Source organism: Diorhabda carinulata, chromosome 4 (genome assembly GCF_026250575.1).
Source record: "Diorhabda carinulata isolate Delta chromosome 4, icDioCari1.1, whole genome shotgun sequence".
Classification (NCBI taxonomy): Eukaryota; Metazoa; Arthropoda; class Insecta; order Coleoptera; family Chrysomelidae; genus Diorhabda; species Diorhabda carinulata.
Genome location: NC_079463.1, coordinates 32614688 through 32637753, shown reverse-complemented (window position 1 = coordinate 32637753; position 23066 = coordinate 32614688). Strand labels below are relative to the sequence as shown.

Genomic DNA, 23066 nt, shown 5'->3' with positions numbered 1-23066 from the left:
TTGCCATAAATACCGAAATATCTAGAAGGACTAACGTCAAAATAATCTTTCATGACCAATAACGATTCTACATTCCCTAAATGAGTCCAAAACAATCGATAAGCATTAGTGAATTGTTTTCGATTCTTTTACAAGAAAACCAGCTGCATAAAAATCAGAAATAATTATTTTCAAGCAATTGAGATCGATTAATAATTATAGTGTATGAAAATAAAGTAAATCAGAAAGTATGTTTGTATTTTGTTTCAATAATCTGAATAAAAATGAATGAATTGAAATCGATATTTGAAAAATCGAGTTCTCGATTTTATGATAGCGAATCGGGAATTATCACTAGTTGACATTTGTCTCAATAGTTCATTTACCACTTAACTGTTGTAGGAGAATATTATTAGCATCCCACGTAATTGTATTGTCTAAATCACTTAGACTAAGATATGGCAGATAGAAAGTTAATTTTTGGGTGGGAGATCTTTAATTGTGATTTTTAGAGAAAAAAATCTTTCAAGAGCTATTTTTGAGTGACGAATTGAAAATTTGAACAGAAGTTATAAAAACTTTGTAATGAAGACAATTTAAAAACGAAAATTTCGGCTTTTAAAGATTGATTCCTTATCAGTGAACAAAGGATACATAATAAAGGCTCTAGGTAAAAATTTGCACATATTAAATTAGAGTAAATTTTGAGAACAAATTCATTTAATAAAACTCGAAATAATGATAATTTAGTATATTATTTAATATAATAACAAATATTTTATATTAAAACACATAAAATAATTTCACCAATTATTAAAATTAAATGTATTGATATTTTTTTTCTTTTTTGTGGCAACTTCTGCACTGACGTTGTCTGTCCTGAAAATAAAGTATTTAAATTATGTAAAAATCATCAAAAAGCTGTTTTTCTTGCCCTTTATTTGCATTAGGGTTGATATACTTCCCGACACCGCTTCTAAACACTTTCAATTCCTTCTGCGCATTTATTTTCGCCCTAGTTTTCGCCTCTTCCTCCTTTAACCTTTCCAATTCTTCTCGCCTTTCATTCGCCAACTGAAACAGAAAAAAAAAACAAAATTATGGAGTTTAAACAACCGACAAAACTTTAGGTACCTGTTCATCAGCTTCATCATATGGGTTAACAAAAACTTGTGCTTTGACTAAAATAATGTCTTCTATAGGCCTGTCTTGATTGTCGACTTCAATTTTTTCCATTTCGTTGAGTGTTTCTATGCCCCCTACGACGCGACCAAAAATCGTGTGTTTCTGATCGAGGTGCTTACAGGAACGATACGTAATAAAACTAAAAACAATGTTAACAAAAAACTATAGTTGTTTAAACAAAAATCAACTACATACAATTGAGAACCGTTGGTATTTTTACCAGAATTTGCCATAGATAATATACCCCGACCTGTATGAGATAAATTAGGTCTAATTTCGTCCTCGAATTTATTATTCCAAATGGATTTTCCTCCAGAACCAGTATTTGTTGGATCACCTCCTTGAATCTAAATAAAAGACATTCAATATCTCCAACGAAAATACGCCGAAAACCTACCATAAAATTTCTTATGGATCTATGAAATTTCGTGCCGTTGTAATATCCATTTTCGCAATGTTTTATGAAATTTTCGCATGTTTTTGGTACCATATCACAATGTAATTCCATATTCAACATGCCCAGATTAGTTACAAGCCTCACGTAACCTATAATACATCGAAATATTTCGATTCATCGATTTTTTGCAATTATAAGTATAAGTAGATATAAGTAGACTCATTAAACATAAAACTGTATACAAAAAATGGGATGTAAGCAAAAAAACTCATGAAAAAAAAAGTATTGCCTTCTAAATACGAGGCAAAGTAAAAATTAACTTCCATATTATATATTCTTGTCCAAATTATTCATTTCTAATACAAATCAAATGTTTGTATCACAAAATTTACAACTTTGTGATATTTACAGCACTAATTGAAAACCCTGTATATAATTTTGTAAATAAAAAGATAAAAAACAATTTTATTTAAAAATAGGGATAGAAAAAGATTGTAATACAAAATTTTATTCATCTTGATTGTTATTTACCTTTTTTCTTTACTCGTTGATACCTAACCTCATCTTCATGCAAAAGTGCAGCTTCACCTTCAAGTTGGGGTACCATAGTTGTAGAGGTGAAGCTAGCAGCTACAGCGCCTGTAGAATAATGAGCAGCATTAAATTTATCAGCTTTTTCTGAAGTAGTTTTCTTGTTGATTTCCAATGTAGAAGGTTTATAGTCTCGATTCAACTCATCTAACGTATACTTTGTTTCTGGGTTAATTTTTTTCAACTTGGCTTGAGGATCAGATTTATCAGCAATCTCCTCTTCTGTTTCTATCCGTAATTTTTGTTTCACGTGATGGAATTTCGAAATATCGAATTTGGCTAGATTACTAGGATCCTGAAGGATAATAATGTCTTTTCTTTCGAATGGTTGATCATTTAATAAATCCTTCCAGTTACGGTTTTTTATGTTTAATTGTTCAATAGCCTCCATTAGGAAAACATTTCCTGTTGTAGCTATAGCGGCTATGTGTGAACTATTGGTGAATGGTTTAAACAGAACAGGACACTCAAAAGTGTTTTCACTTTTTCTGTGAAAATTAAGTTGTATCAAAGATTTAAAATCCAAAGGTTTACCAGTTACTGGATTCACTTTGAATTTCTTTAGAAACGGTATTAGAGCTTCTAAATCGAATATATTACCATCCAAATCACAATAAGGTATCTCGTAAGGTTGTAGGGATAGGCAACAATGATCAAATGGTAGTCTTCGGAAATTTTCTCCTTCTTTACTCGAATGACCGCTCTTTTTGCCACCGTACAAAGTAGTCCATTCTGTGTATGTTACATACATCTTATCTTTTTGATGCTGCCTCTTCCCCATTTTTATTTATTATAAACAAACAACTAAAAACTCAGAAATTAGTATTTAGGTTATGTTAGTATTTACATCTGTCAAAACAAAATTTCTGGTAACATGCAAAAAATAAAATACACTATTTCTTTGAAACAAAAATCGTCGGTAATATTTTTGATACAAAATAATACCTCAGCGATGCTGGACAACGCATTTATTACACCATTTTATCTTGATATATCTAATTAATCTTGAATAAGACAATTTTGTGATTGTTTAGTACATTTTTTCACTAATTAAAAATTGGTGATTTTTCGAAACACTGTTGGTAGACATGTCCCGGCTCCCTTCATAACTTACAAGTACGCCATGAGCCAAGATTTGTGAAAAGGGAGTGTAATTTGTTTTGTGTTTTAAATATAAAAACCGATTAAAGGTAAGTCATTTTAAACGTAACACTCGTATATAAACATCCACAATTATTTCAAAAGCATTATAACATAATGTAGGATAAGTATAAGAAGTTGCAAGCAGATATAAAAAAATCGTTTCAAAAGATATTATTGTTTAATAATTTTGTACTTGTCATATTTAATATTAATTATATTAGTGAATATAATGCAATTAACGTTTTTCTCTCGATATACCCGATGCTAAATACATATTTATAGAAATTGTATCTGGTCAAGTCTCAAAATGGCCGACTAGTGACAAGAATCAATTTTAAATTTTGAAAAGGGTCACATTCCGATAAGAACTACCTGCATTCACGATTAATATCAATAGAACTTTATACGCTTTCAACTGACCTTGCAATTTGTAGCGTATTTTTCTTAGAAAACCGGTGTTTTAACATCTTCGATTTTGGACAAAGAACTTGTTATTTTTTTTGCATATAAATAGTACACAATAACTTGGATTTCCATTAATTTGCGCAGTTATGTTGTCTCAAGAAATTATTTCTAGGACTTAGATACGTTAATATCCAAACTATGTCTTTTTAATATTGAATTTCAGGGTATTTATAGAATATTGATAATTCTTCATTGTTGGTGATATTTATCAATAACGTTTTTTATTAATGCATTTATATAACACGTATTATTGATTATTATATAGATATATTGGTTTATTTTATTGTAAAGTAGCTGTATTTCTCTTAGGTTCCTGAATTTTGTTAACAGATTTTAGAATGTCTTCAGCTGGTTCGAGTGGATCAGGGCGTGGGAGAGGTAGTCAGGCAGCTGTTGGGGATCAAAAAGAAGCAAAAGAAAGTAAACCTAATCCGAAAATGTCCAAAGCTCTTGGAACTTCTGCGAAAAGGATTCAAAAAGAATTAGCAGAAATCACTCTAGATCCACCTCCAAATTGTAGTGCTGGACCAAAGGGGGAGAACTTCTACGAATGGGTATCGACTATTTTGGGCCCCCCAGGATCCGTTTACGAAGGAGGAGTTTTTTTCTTGGATATACACTTTTCACCAGAATATCCATTTAAGCCTCCCAAGGTGACTTTCCGCACTAGAATTTACCATTGCAATATCAACAGCCAAGGGGTTATTTGTTTAGATATTTTGAAGGATAATTGGTCACCAGCCTTAACTATATCTAAGGTCTTATTGTCAATCTGTTCCCTGCTTACCGATTGCAATCCAGGTAAGTTTGAAAAAATGTTTCATAATGTTTTGAATGTTTAGTTTTTAAATACAATTTTATATTGATTGAACGTATCTTATCAAAAAATAATTGAAATTTTTAAAATAAGTGATTTTCTGATTCTTAGTCAACTGATTTAGTTCATACATAAGAAAAATGGTATGGATCTCACGTTAATTAGTGGATGTTGTTTGTTTTATGATTGTAATGTTTCTAATTTATGTCAAGGAGAGTATCGATAAATTTTTTTTTTCCAGCTGATCCTCTTGTAGGCAGTATAGCGACGCAATACCTGCAAAATCGAGAAGAACACGATCGTATCGCACGATTATGGACTAAACGTTATGCCACGTGATTCAATTATGCTCTCAAAATACAGCTTCACACTTCCATATTTCGAGGTCACTCCCTTTGCCAAATCAAATGGCATAAAATTTATTCTTCATCTTTATCATTTGTCATTTAGGTCAGTCTGTGTGAGTAGAAATGAAAGGAATTCATATTAAAACAAAATTTGTACGTTTAATTTGTTTAAGTTGATTCGTTTATAGGAGATGGTCCATATATGTTGCGACGAACATCACAAAGTGATCGATTTTCGTTTTTTTTTTTCTGAAACATTTGTATTGTTACGTTTTTTGAAAAAAATTGAGAGATAATGTGCCAAATTGTTATAATTTGCTTAAAATTATCCATTGTAATGTCATTGTTTACTCAACGTAGAAAATATCATTTCCTGATTTGGTTTTTAAGTTTTCTGGTAGGAAAAGTTAATTTAGTGTCTCTATCGATACGAATCTAAAAGGAAAACGTGAATTTTTTACTTTGTTATTTATTAGCAAAACTTTTTGTAAAGACTGAATTGTACAACCCCCTGAACGGAGCAATTTGAACAATTTCTACGCGATTTATTTTTTAAAGGGAAATCTACAGGCTGACCTAATTAGTCTGTCTCCATGTTTCACATCCTTTAAGTTTGTTCATAATATTTTTAGTTTATAACGGAGTAGATTTAAATGCAAATTTATGTGAATAAAATATATTTTTTTTAATAACTAAATTATATAGTATAGTCTTGTCGTTTTCTTTTTGTTCGAGTGTCCGGAAAAATGTTTACGTATTGAACAAAAAATCTGTGATTATAAATTATGTATTACGATGGTATAGTCCATTCGTACGTATAGAAAAGCACATATCCATTGAGGGGAACTTCTCTTTTCCTTTTTTAAGTGTTTCGGTACCATTTTTTTTCATTATTACGAAATTATTGCTTATTCTCTCTCCCATCGTTTTTCTTTTTTAATCTATCTTTCAAATTTAGTTCAATTAGCGAGGCTACAAGAAAATTCCTCCCCGGATATTTATTCTAAACTTATTGGACCAAAAAAGGACACCATAAAAAATCTAACCTAAAACATTTTTTCATGATGATAGCAAATTTTGATAAATATATTTAAACTCGATCCAATCACGAATACAGGGCGATTTAGAAATTAACTTTCGAATTATGGTATACAAAGTATCTTTTAGATCTAATACGCTATCGGACTGAGTATAATTCATTTTTCTGGACACGTTTCTAATATAATAAAACAATTTTTTTTTCAGAAAAAATGTTTTTAACAAACGGCAGCTCATCTCCATTTTTTTTTCAGTAAAAATTTTATACTTTTGCATTAAACTCCGTGTCGACTACACACCCGAGCTTAACAAATAAATTGGACCGAAATATTGAAATTACTGTCGAGATTTTTGTTTAAATAGTTTTGTGGTAGAAAAAAGGTTCATTTTATTTGTCTAGCTTCACCTACTTGTGACTTCTCTTCGTGCAATTTATCTCCGTAGATTGCTTCTTGTTCGAAATATAAGGTCTCTTAAAACATGACTTTGGAAATAAGTTGGTTTTGAATTTGTGGGACAAATATCATGCTACAATAGTTTTGGATCACCCTGTGTGATTATTTCTATCCTTGTCTGTTCAGGTGACCACAGAAACTAATGTAATTAGACGTTTTTGTTGCTTATAGAATTTTTTTAGGTTAGTTTTATTTGCTGTTGTGACAATTTAGGGAAATTGCATTCTAACCGTTGGTAGCAGTGGTGGAATCGGTGTTGCAGATTTATTGTTTTTACAAAGCAATTTGTAACTTGATAAAATGTGTTGAGGAAATTGAATTTTAAACGTTGGTAGTCGTTGATGCAAGATTTGTCACTTTAAATTCTATATAAACTGATATAATACATACAACGTGGCAACGGTGCTAAATGTTTATCTTTACACTTATACAGTCTTAAAATCATTAATAAAAATGTCTAATTATAACTTTTTGTTTAATAAATTCAATTCCGCTTGAAAAAAAAGGTCAAATGTTACATTTATTCTTCAAAACATACAATAGCGCCCTGGCTGGAGGAAATTACGTCATAAATTGACGCCATGTTGTGCTGGCGAATAGTTCGACGTGGATCATAGATAAAAAACTATAGTTAAAAGTAGTTTTTGTAAAAATTGGTCGACCATAGATAAAAAAAAACTGTCGCAATAGTTTTGGCACCAAAAACCTCCCGTTATTGAACATTTCTTATTGTCCAAAACACAATGTTTACATAAAGTCTCGTTTTAAGACCGATATATAACCAACATTTTTATTATTTTGTTCTTTTTGATGTGATAGGTATATTTATTTTTTTCCTATGGAAGCGTAATGAAATTAAAAAAAAACAATTACTTCCAAATGGCTTGTGTAAAGTATCCTTTTTTTTACTAAAGTTTAAGAGAATATGGACTATTCTTCTAGTAAGTATTGTTTTAGTTGGTATTGTAATAATAAAATTTAGTATATAGATTTGTATCTTTTCTTTACCTATCCATAATCCATTTAATAATTGAATTATGAAGGTATTATCATGGTAAAAACAAAAAGTTTCATCAACAAATGACTAAATGACTATTATTGGTAAGTTCGAGAAAAGGCAATCACTTTGGCAACGTTGGAAACAGCTGTAACGTCGTAACAAGTTCAACGCCCTGTATAATCGAGAAGGTATACAAAAACAATAATCAATTTTTGTCGTATCTCTTTACTAATCGTCAAAATTTAGAAAATCAATTCATTTTCAATTATCACAAAATTGTAAATAAACTCCTATAGTGTGTATATATAGCCGGTGGTTTATAGGGGAGAATAAATAAATTTGAGTGATTTCAATAAAACAACTAAGCAGTGTTAGATTTTTACGAAAGATCCTGTATATATAATTCTAACCTAAAAATATTTACCATTAAATGTTTGAATTTGATTAATAATTACTTTTTTATATACTACATCTTTAAGAAATTTATTTTTTTTTCAAAGGAATTTTAGCAATAATTCACAAAGTTTTGGTGGGAGCAATAATTTTCAATATAAAATTACGTAAGACCCTCGCATACACACAAAATTGAAACACGAACATTATTTTTACTGTAGTAATATTTATTGTTTATAATAACATCAATATACATTATGTAGCCAAAATACGACAGGATATGTAATTATACACATACCTGTACAAAACCACGTTGGGGAAATTTTCCAAAAATATTAAAACATCTACAGCACTTACACAAAGTAGTATCTAAAATACATTCACCAGAATTTGTGACATATGACCTCATGTCAAACCGGTATAAATGTCATTCAATTACATCAATCAATTGGCATATGGAGATTGCGACTCTTTTATAAGTAAATGTATTGAAGTTACTCGTATTGATGTTACCCAGAAAAAAATTTATTTATAATAATTGAAATTCTGCTAAATGTTAATTTTTAATAATGCAGGAATTTTACCCGTATAATTATTAATTACAAATATTTAACAGTTTATTTTTCTGAATAACATTATTACCTAATTGATAAATAATTAACATTTATTTAAAAATACTGAAAAATCGTTAATTTTCATTCGAGTATAAATACTGGGTATACAATTTTAAAAAATAATTATTTCCTCATATAAAAATTACCTTATAAGACTCACGTTAAATTGTAAAATAGCTTTGGCTCTTCGAGTACAATTTAAATCAAAATACGTTTGAATAACACCAAATTAGAAAATTCAACACAAACCACTTTTAGAACTCCCCTTATAACACTAATTATTAGAACAAATAATGAAAAATGGCCAAAAAGTAATTATTTATTTGAGAAATAAATTCTTTGGTTATAAAGTCTGTTCAAATTTGGAATAGTTCACTTAAATCAATCCGATAAGAATAATAACAAGACGACAAGATATATCAAAATGTTTGTTTACAAATTACGCCATTATCTAAATGTCAAAATAAATCTGACCAATCAAGAATCTACAGATTTGCCAACGTAAACAAATAATTCCTAAATAATTGGTAGAGGCAACGAAATGGCTGTGAATTCCTTAGGAAAGAGTCTAGAGTTAAATAAAATGGACTGTCAATTATTCGATATAAGTATAATAAACTTGCTGAAAAAAATATAATTTTGAATAAATATGTAAGAGTTATATCAATATTTATCGTAATAATGAGAAGAATGTATACTGAAGTTAGTATGAATTTTGATCAAAATTTTCTTGAGGCTCTTATACAGGATGAGTCAAAAATAATGGTCCAAATAACAAGTTCTCTACCAAACTAGATGGATGATTAGAATAAATTTCACAATTCATCACTTCACACTATGTTTCCGTTTATGTGGTAGTGAACTATTTTATATCAAAATTAACGTATATAGGATTCTGCATTTATGTTTTTTCATCTTTGTGATATTAATTATTTCAGACGTATTTTGGAAATGTTTTGTACTTTGCCTTAAAATTTTAATTTTTATCGAAGTAAAAAAACCAAAATCTTAACATCTAGATGTAATACAAATTAAAAAAATCCTTTTATGAACAAAAATGATAAATCAGTCTGCGAATAACGCACAAAAAGTAGTGTAGGACGATTATGTGACAGCCTCCGAATGGAAAAGTTCCAAATATAATCGTATTTTGAAGTTTTTTGTGAAAACTTCCTAATTTTTGAGCAGTTTCATTAATTTTTTTTTCAAAAATTCATAGTAGACTCGCAGAATCATTTTCAAGATCTAAATTGTCCACTTTATACAAATTTTCATAAGCAAAAAACTACTTTTTGTGACGTCTAACCTCTACTAAAAATTGTACTTTGTCTATGAAATTAAAAAAAGTATATCAGACTTGTGTCAATGTTTGTGAGTGAATTTGTTCGGACACTTTTTGCCTTCCAAATACCAAATCAAAAGAATTTGCAAAAATTTGACTAAATTATAAAGTTTGTTGACATAACCTCAATTGAGAAGCCATGGCAGTTTCTCGCGTTTTAGCGGGAAAATTCAAAATACCAATAAAATTAATGTCAACTTTGTAGATTCTAATCGAATTACAATTATTAAAATGAAAACAGTGGATAAATTACTATATAATTAAAAATACTTATATTATATCGGTGCACAAAAAATTGTTGAAAGTTTATACTGTCTCGTATTCTTTGCGGATTGAACAGGCCAAGCAGCAAGCGAAAACTATCCCAATAAGCTGAAAAATGTCATACACTTAAATATAGTTCGACACTCGACGCGATTATCATCTTTATAGTCCAGGAAATCAGCCAAAAAAGCTGGAATATCAATAAAAGCCAATACCCAGTCTATGAGTATGATATTCGATTTGTCTATGGTCTTTATAGTCCAGGAAATTAGTCAAACAAAGCTGCAATATTCGATTTGTCTATGGTCTTCATAGTGCATGAAATGGACCAAAAAAGGCAGCAAAATATCAATAAAACACAAAACCCAGTCTATGAGTATGTTACTCGCTTTGTCTATGGTCTTTATAGTCCAGGAAATGACCAAAAAAGGCAGCAAAATATCGATAAAAGACAATGCCCAGTCTGTGAGTATGTTACTCGATTTGTCTATGGTCTTTGTAGTCAAAAAAGACAAACACTCGCGAATAATTATCATAAAATTCATTTTATACACACAAATATAAGAGAATTCTCAGTATCGGCTTCAGATATTCAACACTCGACGTGTCTATGGTCTTTATAGTCCAGGAAATGAGTTAGAAAATTCAACAATATCATTAAAAGACAAAACCCAGGCTAACAGTATGATATTCGACGTGACTATTATCTTTATAGTCCGGGAAATAAGTCAAAAAATGTAGCCACTCCCGAATAATCCAAATAAAACCAATTTTATAGAAATTATTGGACAAGGAGATCCGATATAAGCTTCTCGAGAGCCCCGGAAGGACCTTCGTATTAAGGAGGATACAATATTACGAAATCATACCCCTTGAAGCCGCCCCTGTCCAACATAACACTGTGAAATGCTTAAATAATGACCAGAACTCGAATACAAGTCAATTAATTGTGAATTGAAAATATAAAATAGCGAAAAATGTAAATAAATAACAAAAATTGTCAACTTACCTGCAGTCCCGCGACACCTAGACCTACACCCCCAATAATCGAACCATATTTAATAAATATCTGTTTCAATTTATCGACGCACGAATCGTTATAAACATTTTCGGAATCAATTTTACACGAACCGTCATCGGGTGTATTAGGACAGCATGTATAAGGTAACGTTTCGTTGTGAGTTATTTTAGGCCAATCTTTCGGTCCTTTTACCCCACAACATTCGGCCTGAAATGAATATAAATACACGATACGTCACCATCGAGATACAAATTACATATACCGCGTACATTACGTCATATAATACAAATATAAACCGAAAACATTGATATAACTTAACCTCAAAATATATAAATTCTATTCCCACACTTTAATTATTTCTTTTAAACGATATAAAACTATAAGAATTCATTTTTGTTACTGTTTCGACTCTAATCCCGGTAATAGATGAAGATATGTTATTATTTGTTAATATGACGATTTTCTGTATACACCTCGTATGTATATTTCGGTAAAAACTATGTCAAGTCACTATTGATTATAGATAAAGACGAGAAACAGCATAATTTATATATTTTTAATGCTATTATTGATTAAAGCGTTTGTTTGTAATAAACCAATTACAACATTCATCCCTTGAAACTGGGACATTTTCAAAAGGTTAGAAAATACGCGAGAATGACGTGAGTTGAAGTTATGGCGTTAGTGACCGCCATATTATATTCATTAATACTATTTAAAATCAAATAGAAATTTTCAATATTCCTCGTATAAAATAGTTTATTACTAAATAGTTTTTGTCGCTCGTTGTGTTAGCCATTAAAATATTTTAATGAATCACGTCTAAATTAGAAATAACTGCTATCTGCGCAGAAGTGGTATACGCACCTGACCTAAAAGTTGTAACCTTGAAAATAATTGTTCTACCTGCATTTTATCAGCTTATCATACACTTTTAGTTGCAACGACGAGTTTTTTTACCAGTGTAAAAATAATTATGATACAAATTATTATTTATAATGAAACGAAAAGTTTAATTAGGTTTAATAAAGTAGAAAGACAGTTAGTCAAATCAGCAACTTTTTAAATTTATTATTACAACTATATTTAGATTTAAAAATGTATGAAAGGATATTAAAAATCTCTTTAATTTACATAGAAATAAAAAGGGCTTGTTTATAATTTGCACAGTTGAGAAGGGTGAAGATAATTCGTGTGAACATACACGGAAGAACGGTTTAAATACTAAAGGATGTTAGGGTAGGTGAAAATCTGTCAATTTCTAATTTCTAGGTTAGGACATAGATAAAAACACCTTTATTATAATTCTTTTATAAACCAATTTACTTAGTTTATTGTTGACACCCACACGACTCCGTATACTGCTTTAAGTGGCTGTTAAGAATAATTAACGTAAGTATTTTCATGTCATTTATATTTTCAACAGTGGCGTTCGAATAATAAACACTTTTGCAGAAGCTATTTTAAAAATTTTATCATCATTACTCAGTAATTTAAAACGCAATCGTCTACAGCTCGTAAAATGTTTGGATGTCATCGACATATCGCTTAAAATGAAATATGAAAAATATTTTCTAATTAATTCTCTTTCGAATCTAGTCAAAACAGAAATAAATTCGATATAAATAGATAAGAATCAAATTTTAAAAATAGTTTTTGTTGTGGTAAACTATGATCAACTTGAAGAAAAACATTCAAGAACTAGCAAAGAATTTTTTCACGAATTTAATACAGGCGAGCACTAAAAGTTAACAATTTTTACTTTTTGGCTATAAATAATTGAGAATTGATACAGGATGTATTGAAAAATTTAATAATTTATAATAAACAAAGTATAAAACAATCATACGGAGTATTCTTTCATATTATTTAAAACAACGTCTTGATATAAAAGTGACAATTTAACCTCTAATTTTTCAAATAAGAGAAGGGTGAGACATAAGTAGAATGGATTTGTGACAGTTATAAGAGGGGAATAAAGAAAATGGCGTGAAGGGACAAGAGGGGGATAGAGAAAAGTGTTAAGAGGGGAATACAGCTTTGAGAGGGAGAAAGAGGGGAATAAAGAAAGTGATATAGGGTAATAAATAAAATGAAAGTGGTGGGAGGAGAATGGAGAGAGTGGTGAGAGGGAGATAAAAATAGTATTAGGAAGGGAATGAAGAGAGTGAAAGGGGAGAAATAGGCAATAAAGGAATGTCGAATAGGAGAAATAAAAGGAACAGAAGGGATGATAAAATAGGAAATGAAGAAATTAGGTAAAGAGGAATTAAGAGAGCGGAGAGGACAGGTAAAAGGTAGGAAGAAAGAGAGTGGGGAAACGTGGATGAAATAGGAAGGGAGGAGAAAGAAATTGGTAGTTGAAGAAAGGGAAAAGGGGAATGTGAGGTGAATAAAGGAAAATATGTATAGAAATAAGGAGGGAAAAAAATTTTATTTTATTCATTTTTTTTCAATTTTTTTGTTTCCAAGTTTCAATAAAAAATTATATATAGAGGACAGATGACCTGGTTAATGACCTATAAAACTGAAATTTATCCGAAATTTTCGATTGATAAACAAAGAAAAATGATTCAATAGTTTTTACGAAATTATGTAAATGATTCAGATGAGATATAAGCAATACATAGATATAAATAGCAAGTTTGTTATTTTTTTCGATATACAAAAAATTTGATTTAGAAACGTAAATAAATATACAGAAAAAATGAGTTTGAAACTTACCTCGTGTTGAACAATGTTCCAAGAATCTTTTATATCGGGGTTAGTGTAATATTCCGGCATTGTATCATTTAACTGATTTTCCAACATAGTTCCAACGTCATCTTTCTTAATGTACCCCCAAACTCCAATAACAATTTCCAACACCAAGATAATCAGCAAAAAAACAGAAAACTGAAAAAAAAACATTGTTTACATTATCAAAATATAATAATAAGTTGAAACTTACTGTTACTATCATACAGTGATTTTCCTTGACGGCTCCGCAACAACCAAAAAACGCGATTATAAAAATGACTACACCAACAACAATAAGCACCAAAGGTACAAAATGATATCCAGTATATAAAAAATGTGAATATTGGGTATAAAGAATGTGTACTATTGTTCCTATAGTTAATATAGCAATACCAGATATCTAAAATTAATAATAACAACGTTCTTTTATATAATTTATGATTAAATAAGATTTGTACTTACGGCAAAAAGCAAATTAAAAGCGAATAATAAATATTTTATACAAGACATCCCTCCAGACACCATTTTTATTAACGAATGGAAAACCTAAAAATAAGATTTTAATCAATAAGTTACCATAGATACTAATATTTGTATTACCAAACCTTCTGACTCGAATTAAGTAAATTATCAGACAAGATAATCGTTAGAAATTTATGTATTGATGAACGTATATATAAAATACGATTCTACCTGCAACTCTTTATTGACAATACTAAACTGTAAATGTTTACCAGAATATCTCCTTTGCGCAGTGGTTCCCACTCCATACAAATTTACCCCCCCTTATTTTAATTTTTTTAGCCTGCAAATTTGACATATCAAAATATTCTTCTATTTTATCGATCTCTATTAACTAGAGCATATAGTTCCTATATCATAATTTATTTGATATACTTTGATCATATAAAATAGTCTATACTTTTTTTAGCTTTTTTATTATAAATTAGATACTCATCTAATAGAAATTTGATATATATTTAAAGTAATTCAAGTTTATATATTGTTATAAATATCGGAAATTTTAATAAAAGAAGAAAATTGGTTAGTTATAGGTTATGTTTTTCTTATACAGACATTAAAAATATTTAAAATAAAATGTTTTTGATTAATATACGCTTTAATACAATTTTTAGAAAAATAAATGAGAGTACTTGTTTAGCCGTATCAAGAAATTTTAATAAAAGATCCTGTTCGCAATGTAAGATACCAAAGGATTTTTATGTAATATCAATTTTATATAATAAATTTTATAGTTAATCAAAAAACTGAAGTAAATTATGATGAAATTACTAACGGAAATAAAGAAGCAGAGCATAAACTAAAAGTATTAATGTTAGAAGCGGAAGTAATGCGTCAAGAAGGAAAAGCAGTACCCGACCATGACTTTCTTAAAGCTGCACATTGGAAAGAAGTACTCAGTTTACCTTCAAGATCTTCGAGGCAAAAATATCTAGAACATTTATTCAAAGTTTCTAAAAAGAAAGAAAATATAAAGGTTTGTCAATATAATATTAATACTTTATAAAATGTTTGCAGTAATCGATTTTAGGCGAAAAAAGAGGAAAAACGGATTGCTTACGAAAATTTTCTAAACGAGAAACAGCAACAACCCAAAGCGGAAGAAACACTCGAAGAATTCGCCTTAAAATATGATCTACAGCACAATAACATGTTTTTAAGATTTTATGAAACAACAATGAACCAAATGTATAATAATAGGTTGATACAAGCATTACAATTCGGACAAAAACTGGTAGTAGATTGTGGATACGACATTAATATGACTAGAAGAGAAAATATTAATTGTGCTAAGCAACTTATGTTGTTGTTCGCAGAAAATAGGATGCATGATGGTACGTAACATTTTATTATCCATCTGTGGTGTTTTCATTATTTACTTTTATGTTCGTTTTGAATTTTTTGCCATTTACAATATTTCATCATGGGCGGCCAAGGGGTCCTTGAGCACATAGGCCTTCAGACAGGCCCTTCATGCCCAATATTTTCGGTGAATAAGTGAAATTTAGCATTTTTAACTTATAAACAACTTATTTACTTCATAATGTTCGGAGCTAACATAGTGTTCAAAAAGATCTTGTTTTATGAGTTTTTGATGTAACATTTATACTAATTTTTTTCACTTTTCAAGTTTGATTCATATACTTATCCCAAGGTACACTGTCTAGTAGATACATTAGTCTATTTTTGTTAATAAGAGTCTTTAATTATATTAGTTTAATTTTATTTATAATTATAGTTTTTTCAATCATTTTTGAAGCGAAAAAAAAAACATTTTTAACCAGTAAAGAGAAAAACAAAATTCATAATAATTTTCAAAGATATGTTAACTAATAGGTCCTACAACCTCAACTTGATGCAATAATTACCCCATTTTTTTTTCCACTAACCCCCTTACATATCAAATTTTCAGTATTTACTTTTCAGATCCTTTCGACGTACACTACTGTAACGCAAATAAAGAAAGCACTTTAATAAAAGCCTTCCACAAATATATTCCGACAATGTACGAGCCTTGGTTCCCTTTAAACATCCACGAATGCAGTTATTTAGATATGTACCCCAAAAATCAATTAGTATATCTAACCCCCCATTGTAGAGAAGAAGTCCAAGAATTCGACCATGATGCTATTTACATTATCGGTGCTATAGTAGATAAAGTAAGTTTTAAATAACACTGTTGATAGGAAGTTAATAAATTTTGCATTGCAGATGAACCAAGAACCGTTGTCTTTAGCCAAAGCGAAACGAGAAGGTTTAAAAATGGCAAAATTACCTTTGGATAGGTATTTGCATTGGGGCGCTGGTTCCGGTAAAAGCCTTACTTTAAATCAAATGATCGCAATCTTATTGGACCAAAAACTAAGCGAAAATTGGGAGTTTTCCTTAAGACACGTCCCTAGGCGAAAGTTAATGGAATCTAGTGGATATGGGGATTCAAATAGAAACAAAGAAATAAAAAAATGGACGCCATCTCATAAAGTTGATTTTGATAAATTAGGATATAACAGAATGAAAAAAAATGTTAACATTCATAATATTTTTAATGAATAAATGGAAAATCTATTTAAAAAAGTCGTTTTATTTAAAAATATGGGTGAAATATTTAAAAAAACCCGTTTATTTAATAAATTTATTGACACCAATAGAAAACAATTTCACTATGCGTATATGTCTTCTTGCACTTTCTTCCAAGCTGCTAATGGACCGTGTTCAGGCCTGTACTGTACATTACAACCATCTGGTGCTAATCTACCTTGTTGTTTCAAATTTTCGTACTGTTCACGATCGTATTTAGTGAAACCCCATTTTTTAGAAACGTAGATCTTTTGACGCCCTGGGAACTTGAATTTAGCACGACGGAGAGCTTCTATTACTGCAGCCTTGAAACGGTCGCTCGAACGCACACTCATAATAGGTTGACCGATACGTACACGAGCGACAGTACCTTGGGGTTTACCAAAAGCACCTCTCATTCCAGTCTGGAGCCTATAAATTCATATACTTATCAAATATATGAAAAAAAAAATAGGAAAAACTAAATAAATGATTAATTTTACAGTTTAACCTCTAAATTAATGAAATAGTGATAATAATTACAATGTAATTGACTAAAATTAAATTTATCACTTTATTTGAGCGAAAGTGAGGTTAAAAATGTAAAACTTACCTATCAGCTCCAGCACAGGACAACATCTTATTGATTCTAATAACGTGGAAAGGATGAAGTCTCATACGAATATGGAATTGATCTTTACCACAATTTTTAACCAAGTATTTGTTACAACAAATACGTCCTGCTTCCAGCGCTTCAGAACTGAGTTGTTCATATTCGTCGGAAACTAAATGTACGCATAGAGGAAAATCTTCTACTGTAGCCTTTTTCTTCCCCAAGTCAAAAATACGGATTTTTGGGTCTGGGACTCCTCTACAGAAACGAGATTTCGGGTAAGGCTTGTTTTTACAATATCGATAACTGAAACGAAAATATTTTAATTTGTAAATCATATAAAAAGTTAATTTACATTATTGACAAATATTCAATCGTATGTTACTTACCACCTCGCAGGTCTCCTACCCATTTTGGCCTGAAATAAAACAACAAACGTATTTATTAATAAAATAAATACTGGACTATAATATTTGTTAATAATAATTAAGAAAAAATATAACAAATAGGAATAAAACTAATAGATGATTGTAGATATTTCAAGAAACTTACCTTTGTATACTTAACTAGGCCTCAACAAGATAGTGAAGAACAGTTGTACCAATCACAAATACATTCATGCATTCGTCTTCTTTTTTATTGTGTAAACGTCAAAATATTGAACAAATTATTAAAAAACAGTCAGGTTTTTGCGTTTTATATATAAAAAACAATTTATTTTCAATGATAATACCTAATAAAAGTAATAATACTTTTTAATACAATAGAAAAACAGTTGAAAATGATAATAAAACATCGATTTTAATAACAATTATGGTTGTCTATGGTTATGAACTACATATTGTTTAATGACAGTGATCATAGAACTAACTAATCATGTAATAGCTATGTAAAATCGATAATCATTCCGAACTATTCGATAAACAATTTATTTTTATATTACCTATTCAGGATCATACTTTTCCCCAAAAAAACCTTCAACAAAAACCAATTAATTGCTTTAACTGATTCGTAATCGATAATTATCGGAATCGATTGAACCACGAACGCGTAACTGTAACTGAACATTCAGAACTGACCTAACTACGCATTTGGGATCAAACGCGAATAAAGCTAATTTCTCCTATACTGACATTTCTTGGATTGGGAAATGCTATGAAGTTACAAATGTCATTGTAAATTGAAATATTATTAAAAAAAATTATACTAATTTTCGAATTATATTTATTTATTGGTATCTTTTTTGAATAATCTGTCTCGATTTAGGTAAATGACAAGCGGATACGTTATGTAATTTATCGTTGGCCCCTTCTTGTTCTATCTTCAAATTCAGCTTAGCCTGTATTTCTTCTTTGGTGAGCGCAAATTGCAGAGTGTCTATGACGTCACTAACTTGTTCATGTTCAACACACAATGGACACGGATTGGTCAGAACTATTCTTTCTATTGGTTCAATTACAGGCGGACATTTTATATGTTTCAAAGTCATTGCTTCCTGTTTACCTTTCTTCTTTTCTGTCAGCTAATAAAACAAAAAAAAAACATTAAACTAAAATATCGTAATAACAAGTAATGTTACTCACATTTTTTTCTTTGTAAAACACGGTGACCATAGCTTCTTCAATATTTCTCTCGAGTATTTCCAGGTAAAGCAAAACGTTGTGATTATGTATAATTTGATTTCCTCCTGGAATTATTTCAATTAGTTATTGTTCTCTTTGTACAACAACGTTTTCAAGAGAATTCTCGTGACAGCTGTAAATAGTGGCACACCACGTCGATTTCGACACACTCTGTTTATAGAACACATCATGAACTTTGCAATCTTGACATTGGTATTTTTTTGTAACATTAGTAGCTACTGCTGCCATCGTATAAAATCTAAATATCCAAAATGTAAATGGAATATTTGCTTATGTATTAGGGAAATTATTTTCTAAAAGTTGGAACCTATTTTAAGAAGTAAGAAGTAAAAAGTTTTAGATGAAAACAGAACAAATATTATTTTATACCAACAACTGGAATAAAACAACATCTTGGCAACAATGTTAAACATCTGTCTGTGAACTCAGAAAAGCTAACAAAAAAATTTAGTAAACAAATAAAAAATAATTTAATATATAGTTAATATATAGAAAAACAATGAGTAAATGAAACAATAATTTTCATTTATAACTAATACCGAAGTATGTTATTTCTTTCGTTGAAATAAAATCGTTGTAAACGAAAGAAAATAATATTAATGAACGTGATACCGGTTGCCTAACTTCTGTGTCTATGATCATGAACAACTAAATATAAAGTTATTACATAGGCGTAGCACTCGCAAATTTATATAGGGGTTATAGCTTGGCAGAATAACTAAAAATTCGGTAAAGTGAAAATAAATATATATATATATTAACAAATTAAAAAAAAAATAACGTTCATACCGAGCATCTTAATCAATGGATCGTTTTTGCATCTAAACATCTTAAATAATTGTCCGATTCCGTTGAGAACTGTCTTTAATTTTTGATCGACATTTTTTAATTCGTCTGCTTTCTGCGCCGCTGCTTTCTTTGCTTCTTCGAATTGGTTATTCAAATCTTCCAGTCGAGTTTCTTGTTGTTGACGTCGAAAATCATTCAAAGCTCGTTGTTCGTCTGCAAATCATAGGCGTAGATTTAATAAAATTCAGATTTTATGTATTCATTAAACACATACGTACCTATTTTGATCTGTACTTTCGCTAAACTATCTGTCAAATCCTCCATTTCTTTGTTCAAGTGATTGATGTATTTGAACATGGCGAAATTTTCTTCTTCTTGAGTGACAAAGTTATTAGCGATAGTGTGTACCCTCTCCTCACCGGTGAATTCCTAAAAAACAACTATTTTAATTAATGATACAATAGTAGCCATTTCATACTTACTTTTATGGTAATTAGAATTTGAAGATACCGTTCCAATTTCTTCTCCATATTTTCTTTATTCTGTAATCGTTTTTGTCGCTCTTTTTCTTCCAAATCTTTCATTATCCTTTTTTGACATTTTATCGAAAAAAACTCTTGTAGCTTTGCATCGTCGTCCATTTTCCTTTGCATCACTCTCATGTCCTAAATGAACACGATAACCATAAATAAAATTTTCCATCAAAACAAAAATTATTTTCCTTTGATTTATCTACAAATCTTTTCAAATGAGATTCTATAATGAATTTCAACAGTTTTTTATTAAATTCCTCCAACATAACTGTATTAATAATGAATGGTTTAATTTAATAATAATATATCTTCTATATACTTTTTTTCATTTATTTATGGATTAAATATCCCCTAGAAGCACCGCTACTGGTTTTTCCGTTGTTTCAAACCAGCTGTTGTGTTGTTTAACGATATTTTTACAGTGTTGCCTGTCTTTGTAAATAACTTTTCTTGAAAAACGAATATAATATTATTTTAACATTTATTATACGTCTATTAACCAAGTAGATTATAAAAAAATGGAGCAGAATTATTTAAAAATATAATAATGAGCTGAACAATCATAGATTAAACCTATATTTTGGAATTTGATCTTTAAAATAATGAAATTCATGATTTTCAAAATATATAATTCGTAATATTATCTCCAACGTTAGTTCTAATTGTTAATTTTACCAGAATTATTCGTTCAAACGGCAAAGGAGTCAACATTCTAATAGTAAAAGAGTCTAACTTTCGGTTATGCCAATAATTATAATATTCCATATTTTTAAATCTCCCTAGATAATAAATTTTTCCTTACATGATTTATTACTCTTAAAAAATACTCAAAAGAAAAGCAGTCAATACGTAAATTTTTACTTTACGTCTGTAACAGCCAGTAACATAATTAAATCTTCATTTAATGTATTAAAAAACCATGAAAAATTTAAATTTAGCAACGTTGTGTATTTACATCTAGTTACAGAAATCTGTAAAAGAATTTGATGCTGTTCACATGATGAACGGTAGATGGCACAACTGGGTACCAAAGTAGATACTAATATATTTAATGTAAAATGGCGTTTTATTACCTGTATGTGACTTATAAGATCATTATGGGCTTTCGTTCTTAGAATTTGTAATTTTGAAACCCATTCTTCTCTTTGATCGTAAGCAATAGTTGCTTGTTCAATCAAATCGAGCATGAATTTTTTTCCAACCGCTAAATTGTTAATCAACGTATCCCATATTTTATTAAAATCATTCCTGTAATAATCCACTTATAAAAAAGAAGAAGATTTAGTTATAGAATTCTCACCTTTCCATTAACAAATGATTAATTTCTTCTCTTAGCTTTATATTATCGGACGAAATTTGACAGAATTTCTTTATTTGGACCTCGAGTTTATTTTCTAATGTTTGAACGGTTTTTTCTCCGGTTATTACCCTTTGTTGGTACATTTCATCTGTTATTTGTTTCGATCTCAAATCGAGTACCTAATAATAAATATCGATGGGATTATGATAATTTTTGAATGATTATTATAATTCCACCTTTTTTTTAACCATCTTTATTTGCCCGTCTATCTCGTTTATGTGAGATTTGTTTTGATTAATTTCGGCGTCGAATTCGTCATACTCATTAAGTAAAAATTTCAGTTCTTTGGATTTCTTTTCATCTTCTAGTTTCCTAGCATCAGCTGAGGCAACTGCTAGGTCAGTCAGAATGTTTTTTTGTTCTCTTTTGAATATGTCCAAAACTTTACGTTGTTTCAATAATTTTCCTCCCGTATCGCATTTTTGTGCCCTATTTCTTTCTAGGATAGTATACTACAAATAAAGAAAATGTCCCACAAAAACATCAAGAACTTATTTATTAATAATTCATATCTATAATAATAAAATTCGTTAATGGAATGACTTTTCATACAACAATGTTGCCAGATGTATTATAAGTATTATTATATTATAAGTATAAGATATAATATTAAATAAAACTTCTGTAATATTTAAATAATTATTTATAAAAGATAGCCAAGATTTGCTTTACTTGTTTCATTAAATGTTTAACAAATTTTGTTAAACCAGTTTTATATTTTCTAAAAATAAATCGTAAATTATACAAGATCTGGCAACTCTGTATAACCTTGACCGTAGATGTTAAAGACAATAGCTAGAAACGACAATTATATCTATGAATATGAAAGTAAAAATATAAAAACAGTATTCCTAATAAGTTTATCATTTTTTGATATTAATCAATTATATTGAATAAACTGTGGATGATATAAACTGGCAAAATTTTACTGATCTAGTTAAAGGTATGTACAGATTGTCCCAAATCGTTTTACTTACGGTTCGGGCTAATCTCCCCAATTCCTGTTCAGCTTGCAACTGTAGTTCAAATTTCTCATCTTCAGTGAGCTCTTTATTTTTATCTAAGACCATTTTTAAATATATATTTGACAATAAATTGACATTTGGTTGTCATATATGGCTAGATTCGTGCTTTAACTGACACTACCAAAAGATATATACGACGAGAAGTGTTACTAAGCAGAGTTTTGTTAAGTATGAGCCAAATCGGCAAAATACGAACACTTCTATATACAGGGTTATTTCAAAAACAAGCAATTTG

General features: G+C 29.5%; 6 protein-coding genes across 9 annotated transcripts; 2 read left to right on the top strand and 4 right to left on the bottom strand.

Annotated features, from left to right (window-relative positions):
• The first annotated feature begins 354 nt into the window (after positions 1-354).
• LOC130893446 (ubiquitin-conjugating enzyme E2-24 kDa) lies at positions 355-6905 on the top strand. Of its 3 annotated transcripts, none has more exons than XM_057799577.1 (3): positions 355-649; positions 4091-4561; positions 4819-6905. In XM_057799577.1, exons 2-3 carry the CDS (start codon positions 4099-4101, stop codon positions 4914-4916), a joined length of 561 nt encoding a protein of 186 aa, XP_057655560.1. In that variant the 5' UTR covers positions 355-649; positions 4091-4098; the 3' UTR covers positions 4917-6905. The 3 variants fall into 3 exon arrangements, with proteins under 3 accessions (XP_057655560.1, XP_057655561.1, XP_057655559.1); XM_057799578.1 differs by lacking the exon at positions 355-649 and adding an exon at positions 3061-3342 and having other exon boundaries at positions 4070-4561; XM_057799576.1 differs by lacking the exon at positions 355-649 and adding an exon at positions 3083-3342.
• LOC130893445 (RING-type E3 ubiquitin-protein ligase PPIL2) lies at positions 719-3006 on the bottom strand. Its single transcript, XM_057799575.1, has 6 exons — positions 2093-3006; positions 1562-1710; positions 1360-1511; positions 1114-1303; positions 914-1053; positions 719-858 (listed from the first exon to the last, which is right to left on the bottom strand). The coding sequence occupies exons 1-6, from the start codon at positions 2931-2933 to the stop codon at positions 783-785; spliced, it is 1548 nt and encodes a 515-aa protein (XP_057655558.1). The 5' UTR covers positions 2934-3006; the 3' UTR covers positions 719-782.
• A 1114-nt stretch (positions 6906-8019) lies between the features above and the next one.
• On the bottom strand, positions 8020-14578 carry LOC130893331 (CD63 antigen-like). Of its 2 annotated transcripts, none has more exons than XM_057799342.1 (6): positions 14391-14578; positions 14253-14336; positions 14002-14190; positions 13776-13946; positions 11040-11258; positions 8020-10138 (listed from the first exon to the last, which is right to left on the bottom strand). In XM_057799342.1, the coding sequence occupies exons 2-6, from the start codon at positions 14313-14315 to the stop codon at positions 10073-10075; spliced, it is 708 nt and encodes a 235-aa protein (XP_057655325.1). In that variant the 5' UTR covers positions 14316-14336; positions 14391-14578; the 3' UTR covers positions 8020-10072. The 2 variants fall into 2 exon arrangements, with proteins under 2 accessions (XP_057655325.1, XP_057655323.1); XM_057799340.1 differs by having other exon boundaries at positions 14396-14578.
• Positions 14579-14816: 238 nt separating this feature from the next.
• LOC130893330 (mitochondrial ribonuclease P protein 1 homolog) lies at positions 14817-16886 on the top strand. The gene is made up of 5 exons (XM_057799339.1): positions 14817-14991; positions 15047-15288; positions 15343-15646; positions 16239-16471; positions 16524-16886. Exons 1-5 carry the CDS (start codon positions 14889-14891, stop codon positions 16863-16865), a joined length of 1224 nt encoding a protein of 407 aa, XP_057655322.1. The 5' UTR covers positions 14817-14888; the 3' UTR covers positions 16866-16886.
• Positions 16887-16930: 44 nt separating this feature from the next.
• LOC130893332 (60S ribosomal protein L10) lies at positions 16931-18138 on the bottom strand. The gene is made up of 4 exons (XM_057799343.1): positions 18034-18138; positions 17871-17899; positions 17482-17787; positions 16931-17300 (listed from the first exon to the last, which is right to left on the bottom strand). The coding sequence occupies exons 2-4, from the start codon at positions 17891-17893 to the stop codon at positions 16973-16975; spliced, it is 657 nt and encodes a 218-aa protein (XP_057655326.1). The 5' UTR covers positions 17894-17899; positions 18034-18138; the 3' UTR covers positions 16931-16972.
• A 561-nt stretch (positions 18139-18699) lies between these two features.
• On the bottom strand, positions 18700-22912 carry LOC130892611 (coiled-coil domain-containing protein 63-like). The gene is made up of 9 exons (XM_057798093.1): positions 22784-22912; positions 21983-22258; positions 21747-21925; positions 21520-21694; positions 20396-20578; positions 20192-20342; positions 19914-20126; positions 19065-19168; positions 18700-19003 (listed from the first exon to the last, which is right to left on the bottom strand). The coding sequence occupies exons 1-9, from the start codon at positions 22874-22876 to the stop codon at positions 18710-18712; spliced, it is 1668 nt and encodes a 555-aa protein (XP_057654076.1). The 5' UTR covers positions 22877-22912; the 3' UTR covers positions 18700-18709.
• Between the last annotated feature and the right edge of the window lie 154 nt (positions 22913-23066).

Bases quoted from the DNA above. Each gene is read 5' to 3' on its own strand.
- LOC130893445 (XM_057799575.1), bottom strand. From the start codon at position 2,933: ATGGGGAAGAGGCAGCATCAAAAAGATAAGATGTATGTAACATACACA. The intron at 1,512-1,561 runs GTAGGTTTTCGG...TCTTTTATTTAG, and splicing joins GATCCATAAGAAATTTTATG to ATTCAAGGAGGTGATCCAAC. The intron at 1,054-1,113 runs GTACCTAAAGTT...TTTCTGTTTCAG, and splicing joins ATGATGAAGCTGATGAACAG to TTGGCGAATGAAAGGCGAGA.
- LOC130893330 (XM_057799339.1), top strand. From the start codon at position 14,889: ATGTTTTTGATTAATATACGCTTTAATACAATTTTTAGAAAAATAAAT. The intron at 15,289-15,342 runs GTTTGTCAATAT...AATCGATTTTAG, and splicing joins AAAAGAAAGAAAATATAAAG to GCGAAAAAAGAGGAAAAACG. The intron at 15,647-16,238 runs GTACGTAACATT...TTTACTTTTCAG, and splicing joins AGAAAATAGGATGCATGATG to ATCCTTTCGACGTACACTAC.
- LOC130893332 (XM_057799343.1), bottom strand. From the start codon at position 17,893: ATGGGTAGGAGACCTGCGAGGTG. The intron at 17,788-17,870 runs GTAAGTAACATA...TTTTCGTTTCAG, and splicing joins GGTAGGAGACCTGCGAGGTG to TTATCGATATTGTAAAAACA. The intron at 17,301-17,481 runs GTAAGTTTTACA...ATGAATTTATAG, and splicing joins TCCTGTGCTGGAGCTGATAG to GCTCCAGACTGGAATGAGAG.
- LOC130893446 (XM_057799577.1), top strand. From the start codon at position 4,099: ATGTCTTCAGCTGGTTCGAGTGGATCAGGGCGTGGGAGAGGTAGTCAG. The intron at 4,562-4,818 runs GTAAGTTTGAAA...TTTTTTTTCCAG, and splicing joins GCTTACCGATTGCAATCCAG to CTGATCCTCTTGTAGGCAGT.
- LOC130892611 (XM_057798093.1), bottom strand. From the start codon at position 22,876: ATGGTCTTAGATAAAAATAAAGAGCTCACTGAAGATGAGAAATTTGAA. The intron at 20,579-21,519 runs GTAATAAAACGC...GTGTTCATTTAG, and splicing joins ATCTTATAAGTCACATACAG to GACATGAGAGTGATGCAAAG. The intron at 19,004-19,064 runs GTGAGTAACATT...TTGTTTTATTAG, and splicing joins TGTTTTACAAAGAAAAAAAT to CTGACAGAAAAGAAGAAAGG.
- LOC130893331 (XM_057799342.1), bottom strand. From the start codon at position 14,315: ATGGTGTCTGGAGGGATGTCTTGTATAAAATATTTATTATTCGCTTTT. The intron at 14,191-14,252 runs GTAAGTACAAAT...TATTAATTTTAG, and splicing joins CTTTTAATTTGCTTTTTGCC to ATATCTGGTATTGCTATATT. The intron at 13,947-14,001 runs GTAAGTTTCAAC...TTTTTTTTTCAG, and splicing joins ATCACTGTATGATAGTAACA to TTTTCTGTTTTTTTGCTGAT.